Genomic DNA, 12,500 nt, shown 5'->3' on the forward strand with positions numbered 1-12,500 from the left:
TGTCGTTAACCTCCAAGACTGATAAAGTAATAGTAAAGGCAACTATGTATTAATATCTTATCTAAGATAACAGTGAAATCAGTCCTGAAAATTAGCGTGAGCATCCCAAAAAATATATACATAAGATAGGACCACTTATTTACATGATATGGCCTATCCATCCAGTCATGTACTCATATTGTATCAGTCTATATATGTATGGCCATAATCCTTGTCTTTTCAACAATTATTCATTTGAGGCACCCAAAATGTTGGATGTCGAGTACTTAAGGTAAGAGGCCTAAACAATCCATATCAGAACAATGGAGAAATCAAAGGCGTATATATACAGGGAATGAAGTAAGTATACACCTATAATTGAATATGAGTATGCCATTATACATACTAAATGATCCATGCTGAGAATCTTCAATTAGGTATTGAAAAATAGATATCAAAAAACACATTCTTGACCACCAGGATCTAAACAAGTATGTTAATATGTGGAACTGATTGAGATACTGAATAAAAGACTGTGTGAAGCTTATATGACCACATTGGTTCAAATTGGTCATTATATTACACATGCACATAGTCCATATGCTATGTATAATTAGAGTAGGGCCCATGATCAGTACCAGCCAAGATGCTAAGTGATCCTAATCCCTAGATGATGAGTAACCTAAAGAAATGTAGTCCACTTGTTGGAGTCAGATATATCAACATAAATGTTGTCAAATAGCCAACTTCTCCTATAACCAACTTCTCCTATAAATGGTCATTCAATCCAGGATGAAATAAACCCCCCAATGTAGTAATCCAGTATTTCTCTTTATGGTCCAGTAACCCATGCCAGCCCTGTTTGTTGGTTCTATCTCCAGAAATGGTCAATAACCATAAAGGTAAACCTAGCTTGAGGATGTTTTAATGTGTGTTGATATAAAGCACTAGTCTCCTTATGGTTTTTCATATCGCTGCGGTGTTCATTCATCCTGAATCTCAGAGCCCTCGAGGTTTGTCCAACATAAAATCCCCCACAGTAACACGAGGCCAGGTACACCACCCAATCGCTACTGCAATTACCAAAAACCTTAATGTCAAAAATTCTACTGGTATTGCGACTGGTAAACTCCTTGGATTTAAGCATATACTGGCAGGATCCACAATGGCCACAAGGGAATGAACCAATAAGTTCATCACCATGAAGTGTCAGTTGTTTATGGGTCGCCCCACTTGCCATATGTTTGAAATGTGAAAAGTAAGAACCCAAGGTTTTACCTCGTTTATATGAGAAAAGACAACGAGGTCCCAGGATACTTCGTAGCTTTTCATTAGCCAGTAGAATATTCCAATGTTTGTTAATAATGTTTCTGATCATATTAACGTTTCTACCATATGTGGTGATGAATCTGACACCTGTACTGCGAGATGATTGATTTTTGTTCTTATTGTGATATTGTAATAGGTCATCCCTTTCAAGACTATTTGCTCTACTCTGTGCAGACAGAATATCAAACCTGTCATATCCCCTTTCGGTAAATCTTCGACCGAGATCCCTACTGGCCACTTGGTATTCCTCAATATTTGAACTGAGCCGTTTGATACGTATGAACTGGGATATAGGAATACTCCTGATGGTGTGACGGGATGTAAACTTGATGCGTGTAACAAGGTATTATATTGGTATTTACGAAAAACCCTGGTAGACAAAGTATTGTCTGAGTTCCTATATACAGTGACATCCAAAAAGCTAATGCTGTTTCTATCATATGACACAGAAAATTCAAGTCCCCAGACATTGTCATTAAGATACTCAACAAATTCCCTTAGGTAACACACATCAGCCCGCCACACCAACCAGCAGTCGTCCAGGTAACGTCTCCAAATGTCCATTTCCACCTGAAAGATATTATGTGATGTATCATAAATCATATATTCTTCAACATAGGCCATGAATAGGTCAGCGTATATAGGGGCAAAGGATGCCCCCATAGCTGTTCCTTGTAGCTGCCAGTAGCATTGGCCTTGGAAATACAGAACATTCTTGTTTAACACATGTTCAGACATACATATCAAAAGAGTGTTAAAGCCCGGTGAATATAGGTTAGCCCTTTCCAACCAATATTGTATAGATTGAAGACCCAATGTGGTATGCTTGTATATAATGATTTCACATCCAAAGTACATAAATACCATTCGGGTTCCAATTGAGTTTCCCTGATAATTTGTAGAAACTGAGTGGTGTCCTGCAACCTAGATCTTATGTGTTCCAATAGGGGTTTGAGATATTTGGTAAGGAAGGCCGACAGTGGTTCGGTCAAAGAACCTATTCCTGAGACTATTGGTCTGCCTGGTGGTTTTACTAAAGATTTATGAATTTTGGGTAAAAGATACAGTATCTGTTTGCATGGTTCAGAAACCATAAGTGAATCCAAACATTTCTTATTAATAATACCCTCCTCATAGGCTAGCCGCAAGAAGGAATCAATCTCATCCTTAAATACTGGTGTAGGGTCTATAGACATGTTCATATAGCACTTAGCATCTGACAATTGGGTTAGCCCTTCTTGGACATAATCCGCAGTATTCCAGACCACAACCGCACCTCCCTTATCAGCAGGGACAATAACTATGTCTTTATTGTCACACAAAGTATTCAGAGCTATCCTGTCTTCAGGAGTTAGATTACTAGCCAACATGATATGTCCCATATTCTCAAAATGAATATCCCTCAGAATACTGTCCATAAAAATGGAAACGTGTTTATTCATAGGAGGTTGGAATGAGGACTTACCAAAGGAAGTCCCAGATGGTTCTGACTGGTTATCCTCAAAGAACAGTCTAAGATTTAATCTCCTACAAAAGCCTGTAAATCCTGAACTATGTGATATTCCTGGCTGAAAAATGAGGGAATGTAGTTCAAACCCTTGTTTAGTAATGCAACCTGTTCATCTGTCAATGTGGTTTTAGATAAATTTAACACATTCTGAGTGGACCCTGATGTATCCCCTATTTCAAGAAATTGTCCAGAAGACCCTGAAGGGAGACCGAGTGATTGGTCTTTCTGTGCTTTCTACCGGTGTCCCTTACTCCCTCTAAAGGGAAATTTTGTTAGTTTTCTTCCTGTTGGGTGAAATTCTTTCCCAGATGCCTCAAAATCAGTAAGGGAGGATTCATCACCAGAGGTGCTGTATGAGCTCTCCCCCCTATTTTTGAGAATGGAACGGGGTCTCTTTTTGGTGCGACTGGGCCCTGTTCTAACCTGATTGGTATCCACAAATCTGACCGATCTACTGAAATCAAATGGTTTCCCCCTTTGATAATCGGAAAAATCACGATGAAATTTCTTAATTTTACGTTCCTTTAAGGTTTTTTCATGCTCCATCAGTTCTGAAGATAATTTTTTAATATTATCCTGATATTTTGGGGAGGATTCAAATGTTTTATATAGATACCAACAGAGAACACATCAGGTGTATGGTGACTAGTATAATTATTTAGCTGAGAGAGGGACTTTGAATTATCTATGTAAGTCTTTTCTAATAGATCATTTAAACTGAATATAATATGGTTTATATATGTTTCCAATATTGATCATTTGATTCACACATCTTTATTAAACTTTTTTGGGTTTTGAATACATGGTATTCTCAATACCCATTGTGTTTTGATCTCCCAGTTCTGTAATACTCATAGTGGTTTGTTGTGGCATTGCAAACAGTTGTTGTTTGTAGTGGACAGTTATGTCCATTGGAGTGTATAATACTGAACCTTTGGATTAGTGTTCAACTATTGGTTAATTGAGATTGAATTATTCCGACGTTGTGTTCTTATATCTCATGTATTAGTCAATGGTGGTATAACAATATTACAATTTACCACTAAGATATTTTGGTATTCCACCTGATATAGGGATTTTCCTGCATTGTATTATTGTGTCACTTGTGCTTTCTGCCGCCCCTGTGACTCTCTATAAAGGATTAGGTGTTTAATTTTTCTCTCTGTTTGATGCGACTGGGTATGTCAACTATTGTCACTTCTTTTGTTTAAGTACTATATTCCTTGGACATTTTTGTGCTCCATCAGTCCCAAAACATGGCTCCCAGAGGATTACGAATACGAACACAACCTCTAGTTGGGAAGCCAGATGATAAACTAAATCAAGATTGGCAGGAGGCTCTTCAGACTGGATCCATGATATTTGTGAACATTTTGTTACAATACTACGAAAGGACAGTAGATTCCAATATATTGGAAATCAAAAACATATGCTCTGAGGTTCGTAAGTTTGAATCCTCCCCAAAATATCAGGATAATATTAAAAAATTATCTTCAGAACTGATGGAGCATGAAAAAACCTTAAAGGAACGTAAAATTAAGAAATTTCATCGTGATTTTTCCGATTATCAAAGGGGGAAACCATTTGATTTCAGTAGATCGGTCAGATTTGTGGATACCAATCAGGTTAGAACAGGGCCCAGTCGCACCAAAAAGAGACCCCGTTCCATTCTCAAAAATAGGGGGGAGAGCTCATACAGCACCTCTGGTGATGAATCCTCCCTTACTGATTTTGAGGCATCTGGGGAAAGAATTTCACCCAACAGGAAGAAAACTAACAAAATTTCCCCTTTAGAGGGAGTAAGGGACACCGGGGCGGTAGAAAGCACAGAAAGACCAATCACTCCGGTCTCCCTTCAGGGTCTTCTGGACAATTTCTTGAAATAGGGGATACATCAGGGTCCACTCAGAATGTGTTAAATTTATCTAAAACCACATTGACAGATGAACAGGTTGCATTACTAAACAAGGGTTTGAACTACATTCCCTCATTTTTCAGCCAGGAATATCACATAGTTCAGGATTTACAGGCTTTTTGTAGGAGATTAAATCTTAGACTGTTCTTTGAGGATAACCAGTCAGAACCATCTGGGGACTTCCGTTTTGGTAAGTCCTCATTCCAACCTCCTATGAATAAACACGTTTCCATTTTTATGGACAGTATTCTGAGGGATATTCCTTTTGAGAATATGGGACATATCATGTTGGCTAGTAATCTAACTCCTGAAGACAGGATAGCTCTGAATACTTTGTGTGACAATAAAGACATAGTTATTGTCCCTGCTGATAAGGGAGGTGCGGTTGTGGTCTGGAATACTGCGGATTATGTCCAAGAAGGGCTAACCCAATTGTCAGATGCTAAGTGCTATATGAACATGTCTATAGACCCTACACCAGTATTTAAGGATGAGATTGATTCCTTCTTGCGGCTAGCCTATGAGGAGGGTATTATTAATAAGAAATGTTTGGATTCACTTATGGTTTCTGAACCATGCAAACAGATACTGTATCTTTTACCCAAAATTCATAAATCTTTAGTAAAACCACCAGGCAGACCAATAGTCTCAGGAATAGGTTCTTTGACCGAACCACTGTCGGCCTTCCTTACCAAATATCTCAAACCCCTATTGGAACACATAAGATCTAGGTTGCAGGACACCACTCAGTTTCTACAAATTATCAGGGAAACTCAATTGGAACCCGAATGGTATTTATGTACTTTGGATGTGAAATCATTATATACAAGCATACCACATTGGGCGGGTCTTCAATCTATACAATATTGGTTGGAAAGGGCTAACCTATATTCACCGGGCTTTAACACTCTTTTGATATGTATGTCTGAACATGTGTTAAACAAGAATGTTCTGTATTTCCAAGGCCAATGCTACTGGCAGCTACAAGGAACAGCTATGGGGGCATCCTTTGCCCCTATATACGCTGACCTATTCATGGCCTATGTTGAAGAATATATGATTTATGATACATCACATAATATCTTTCAGGTGGAAATGGACATTTGGAGACGTTACCTGGACGACTGCTGGTTGGTGTGGCGGGCTGATGTGTGTTACCTAAGGGAATTTGTTGAGTATCTTAATGACAATGTCTGGGGACTTGAATTTTCTGTGTCATATGATAGAAACAGCATTAGCTTTTTGGATGTCACTGTATATAGGAACTCAGACAATACTTTGTCTACCAGGGTTTTTCGTAAATACCCGCAATATAATACCTTGTTACACGCATCAAGTTTACATCCCCGTCACACCATCAGGAGTATTCCTATATCCCAGTTCATACGTATCAAACGGCTCAGTTCAAATATTGAGGAATACCAAGTGGCCAGTAGGGATCTCGGTCGAAGATTTACCGAAAGGGGATATGACAGGTTTGATATTCTGTCTGCACAGAGTAGAGCAAATAGTCTTGAAAGGGATGACCTATTACAATATCACAATAAGAACAAAAATCAATCATCTCGCAGTACAGGTGTCAGATTCATCACCACATATGGTAGAAACGTTAATATGATCAGAAACATTATTAACAAACATTGGAATATTCTACTGGCTAATGAAAAGCTACGAGTATCCTGGGACCTCGTTGTCTTTTCTCATATAAACGAGGTAAAACCTTGGGTTCTTACTTTTCACATTTCAAACATATGGCAAGTGGGGGGACGACCCATAAACAACTGACACTTCATGGTGATGAACTTATTGGTTCATTCCCTTGTGGCCATTGTGGATCCTGCCAGTATATGCTTAAATCCAAGGAGTTTACCAGTCGCAATACCAGTAGAATTTTTGACATTAAGGTTTTGGTAATTGCAGTAGCGATTGGGTGGTGTACCTGGCCTCGTGTTACTGTGGGGGATTTTATGTTGGACAAACCTCGAGGGCTCTGAGATTCAGGATGAATGAACACCGCAGCGATATGAAAAACCATAAGGAGACTAGTGCTTTATATCAACACACATTAAAACATCCTCAAGCTAGGTTTACCTTTATGGTTATTGACCGCATTTCTGGAGATAGAACCAACAAACAGGGCTGGCATGGGTTACTGGACCAAAAAGAGAAATACTGGATTACTACATTGGGGGGTTTATTTCATCCTGGATTGAATGACCATTTATAGGAGAAGTTGGTTATAGGAGAAGTTGGCTATTTGACAACATTTATGTTGATATATCTGACTCCAACAAGTGGACTACATTTCTTTAGGTTACTCATCATCTAGGGATTAGGATCACTTAGCATCTTGGCTGGTACTGATCATGGGCCCTACTCTAATTATACATAGCATATGGACTATGTGCATGTGTAATATAATGACCAATTTGAACCAATGTGGTCATATAAGCTTCACACAGTCTTTTATTCAGTATCTCAATCAGTTCCACATATTAACATACTTGTTTAGATCCTGGTGGTCAAGAATGTGTTTTTTGATATCTATTTTTCAATACCTAATTTAAGATTCTTAGCATGGATTATTTAGTATGTATAATGGCATACTCATATTCAATTATAGGTGTATACTCACCTTATTCCCTGTATACATATGCCTTTGATTTTCCCATTGTTCTGATATGGATTGTTTAGGTCTCTTACCTTAAGTACTTGATATACAACATTTTTGGTGCCTCAAATGAATAATTGTTGAAAAGACAAGGATTATGGCCATACATATATAGACTGATACAATATGAGTACATGACTGGATGGATAGGCCATATCATGTAAATAAGTGGTCCTATCTTATGTATACATTTTTTGGGATGCTCACGCTAATTTTCAGGACTGATTTCACTGTTATCTTAGATAAGATATTAATACATAGTTGCCTTTACTATTACTTTATCAGTCTTGGAGGTTAACGACACATATTTTGGGCTTAATCTTTGGTATAAGCCTTATATTGTGGATGTTGCTGATTTTTATTTATTTATTTTTTATTTATTAATTTTTATTTTTCATTTTTTATTTTTTTATTCTTTAACTTTCATTTTTTTATTTCAGTTATTTTGTACACCCATATATATTCATATATGCATATTTATTATGATTTTCTATATATATGCTTTATTTTTTCCCCTTTTTTGTCAGTCCATTTAATTTGAGCACTTGATGTATTATACACCTGGTGTTTTTGATGAAGATTGGCTTAGTAGCCAGGGATTATGGCTATCTAAACACAGTTCTCTACTAATATGAGCATGAGGATGGATATACCATAATATTATAACAACTTCTTAATTCTGTGTATGCACCTCTTTGGGGTGTTTAGCCTGACATTCAGGAATGACTTTATCAGTATATACAGTACCCTTTGTATTTTTGTATGAAAAAATGAAGATGTTTCAAATTTATCAATATTCATGAGCAAATGATTGTGATTGTCTCTGGATAAGTATTTATAAGATGATTAAAATGGAACTTGACTACATTGTGTTACACTGAAGAAGGCTGTTTGCCGAAACTAGTCTGTTATAGACACAAGTATTTAATAAATTTATTGAACTCTGTGCTGCTTTGCTGGTCTATTTGGTCAATTTGGTGCCTTATACAGAAGCCACCAATACCTCACCAAACCAGCAAGAATCTCTATTGCCAGTTCCCAACTAATCTCCACCCTACTCTACACATCACCCATACTTACAAATCTTAGACAGACAGACTTACACCAACTTGAAGCCTGCTACAATAAAATCACAAAATTTGCCACTGGTGCTTCTTACTGCAGCCACCACTGTGTCTCCCTTAGAAACCTTGACAGGCTTGAACTCCCACAACTCCCACCCCAAACTCAACTCACCTTTGCTTATAAACTAGTAAACCACCCTCTCCGAATCCCATCGCTCCATACAATTCTCCAACCCTACCACTCTTCCAGTCCATGACGCTCCTGCAACAAAAATCTCCTCCAGGTCACCGAAGCCAAAAATTCAGCAGTTGAAGCACTATTTTCCTGCGCTCTATCCAAGCTTTGGAACAACCTTCCCACTACCATAACTACCCTTCCTTCCTGCAATCTTTTCAAGGCTGCACTTAAATCTCACCTAAGTTCTCACTGGTTTTGTCCTTGTCCAAACCCCATCTAGTAATCCTTCCTTTCCCAGCTTTAGATAGAGTTTCCTCTCTATCACTATAAAACTGAACTGTAGCTTACTCACTGCTTGTTAATCCTTCCAGGATTTAGTTATTCATTAAGTCTATTATTATTGTTATTTAGTTACTATTTAGATAATTTGTAGCACTGTGTTTTAATTCTTTCTCAATGCTGTAATTAGAGCTTACTACTCAATTGTACCAGATTTGCTCCTGTAGTTCTCCATGTCATGATCACCTCTACTGTATACATACCTTGATTGTTATTGTTTACCATCTACAATGTCTTTCTGTGGAGCTTTTCTTCCCTGGCCTCTGCTGAAAAAGGACCTGTGTCCAGTAAATAATAAATAAATAAATAAATTTGATATATATATATATATATATATATATATATATATATATATATATATATAATATGAATATATAGTAAACTCTCAGTTAACCGGCACATATGGGGATTGGTAACACACAAGTTCATTTATTTCTGCTTCAGAAAAGGGAGATGTGTGTCCTCTTTCTTTAAATTATTGGTGCCACTGGTATGTTGGTCAGGTAGTGTGGTTTTCTATGTACTAGATAGCTTTAAATATCACATGTGATTAGGGGGATTCATAAAATTGTATGAAAGAGGTAACTTAAGCCTGAAAAACAAGGACATACATCCAAAAATAGTAACATTCTAAATTAGGCCTGAAAATAGGAATGTCCCTCCAAAACGGGGCAACTGAAAGATCTTCTGCCAAATTAATTGTCTGAGCTCAAATTTTTAACACACTATCTATGGACCACCCACTACATGAACTATGACATTGAATTTGAGCAACTTGGATCCAAAATGCAATTTGTTAAAACAACTGAGAAAACAACCCCATGAACAAACACTTGGAAATACCTGGTGTAAGAAACATGAGCTTAAATTAAATGTGCATAAGTACAGTATCATCACGTTTGGTAATTTTCTCCCATCAACAGATAACATCGACAATATTCCACTACAAAATGAAAGCATACTTAGGGACCTTGGAAGATGGACTGATGGTTCCTTCTCTTTTGATCATCATCTGACAGCAGTAGTCAGAAAATTCTTTTACTTATCACAGCTAACTGCCAAGGAACTATCATCCCAGTTGAAATACATCACTGTTCCTTTATACTTAACAATGATGAGACCAATTACTGTGCCATCTATGAGATGTACTTCACTGGACATATAAAAGAACTAGAAAGACCCCAAGGATCCCTTACTAAGATCACTGACTTGAAGTCCCTAAGATAACAAGAAAGCCTGGAAGCACTGCCTTTATATCCAGTGTCATAGACTATTTAGGGGGTGATCTATACCCAGCCTTCCATTCTATTAGACACCCAGTTTTTCTGGACCTTCTCTATTTCCACAAGTCAAACAATTCCAATAATACCAGAACCAGGGACATAAATCTTCACTATCAGGCAAATAAAACACAATAAAGAAACAGATTCACAACACAAAATCTTCTATCTCTGGAAGGACTGCCTTACAATTTAAATAGTGCAATATACTGTCATTCTTCAAATGGAATTTGGATAATTGAATGGTTGCCTCCAAATTTACCCTATGTTTAACTGGCCAGGCCCACCTAGAGAAAGGGAGTACAGCCAGAGGGTGGTTATCAATAAGGTGTATATGGTAGTGAGACTGAAATGCCTTGAAATTCCTATGGATTCTTATGAAATTTACAAACTGAATTGTGCATAGGCTCACAATAGTATTACAGAGGATTTACTAAAATGGCTACCCTGAACATTTCATAGCCTCATTCCTTAAAATTAAAAAGTTGTAACCTGCAAAACAATCATTTTTCTAAAAAGGGCAACATATTTTTTAACTTTATTTTCAATAAATGCCAATAACTTTACCGAAACCTGATATTTTGAGCTCAGCTTTTCAACACACAATATGTGTACCACCACCTGAACTGTGACACTGAATTTGTGCAACCCAGATTCAGAATGCAGTTTGTGGCAATGACTCCAAGAAAACATTTACAAATAGAATTTTGAAACTGTACATAGCATAGCAATTTGTCATAAGGGTCTCTTAAATGACTACCATGAAAATTCCATATCAAAATTCCTCATACTTAAAAAATTATAGCTCTGCATACCAATCCTCTGTAATACTTTTGTGAACCTCTGGTAAAATGGGTGGAATAATAATTTAATAATAAAATACCCCCTAGAACATTAAAATAACCCATAAAACATATAATAATCATACCCTTCAACTGTCCAGATTTTTGCCTCATATTCCTAGTCTGTTCCTCATAAAATCTGTGGTTTTCTGGCAAATCATTGAGGATGGAAGTCACTAAATATAGGCAGCGATTTGAGTTTCAGACTTCATATACTTTGGAAAATGCATGCTAAAACAGAACATTTTATTGTAGCAACTTTGTAAGTTTATAAGAGCAATATATAAAATTTGTGCCAATTTATGGGCTTTTGTCCCCCCATTATTTTTGTCCTTGTCCAGATTTCTTGAGGTAAGAGGTTGAGAAGTATGATAATCATCATCATGTATAAGCTACTAAATGTAAATGTCAAACAGCAAAAAATATAGGCATTGATTTTATAAGTGCAATTAGTCACTTGGGGGGAGGGCATCATACATATATTACCACAAACTCAGGGCCTGTAAAGTACCTGCCCCTTGGACTTGTGCATCACAGAACTTCTAAGAGTGCTCTAATATATGCATCATATACACACCCTCATGCCTAATTCCATATACACACAAACATATATGTATTTATAAACAACACACACACACACACACACACACACACACACACACACACACACACACACACACACACACACACACACACTTATATGCATCTATGACAGCTTATCACAAAGCTACATTGTTGAAACCCATACGGACAAGACCATACATTCAACAATACAGTTAATGGAAAAACTGACATAAATCCTCACAAAACACACCAACAACACAAATAACATTTTTGCAGGAGGGGCAAGCTTCCTGTATCCCCCACACCCCCTGAAAATTATTTATACCAACTTCAAGATCGCACTACAGTGAGGAAATGGTCAAATTCCTCAATCCCTGTTGCACCGTGATCTCAGTCAGAATGGTTCAGTGAACCATCCCTCCACCTCTCCATCCAAGCATACTCCTGTAATCAAGCCTTCATCAGAAAACATTTAGTTCAGATAGAAAATTCTGTGAAATTTACTATTTTTTTAATCTAATAACTTATTAATGTATGTTATGTGATAGCCAAGACACATTTTTTGTTCCATAACTTTGTATTTACCTTTTCACCATCCAGTCCTGGGGTTCCTGGATCTCCAATTGAACCCTGTAAAAATTGCATAATATGATTACATATAAATCACGTAATGTAAAACATTTTACACAGTGAATTACTGACATGAAGTGCACATTTCGAAGAATGCGTTATAGTCTGTCCAATTTCTCAGACATGTATTATTTACCAGTCTATTGGTCATTTTCCAGCTTTTCAATTTTACACAGTTTGCATTGTGACACACCTCCTT

At 37.1% G+C, this 12,500-nt stretch overlaps 1 protein-coding gene across 2 annotated transcripts in view; it reads right to left on the reverse strand.

The window, feature by feature from the left end:
- Positions 1-12,500, reverse strand: part of COL25A1 (collagen type XXV alpha 1 chain) — a 1,631,546-nt gene that overhangs the window by 460,798 nt on the left and 1,158,248 nt on the right. For both annotated transcript variants that reach the window (XM_044061344.1, XM_044061342.1), the window contains exon 11: positions 12,257-12,301. In XM_044061344.1, the coding sequence (XP_043917279.1) occupies positions 12,257-12,301 (45 nt within the window). The remainder of the gene's footprint in view (positions 1-12,256; positions 12,302-12,500) is intronic.

This window comes from Protopterus annectens, chromosome 2.part0 (assembly GCF_019279795.1).
Source record: "Protopterus annectens isolate FY-2018-M chromosome 2.part0, PAN1.0, whole genome shotgun sequence".
NCBI lineage: Eukaryota > Metazoa > Chordata > Ceratodontiformes > Protopteridae > Protopterus > Protopterus annectens.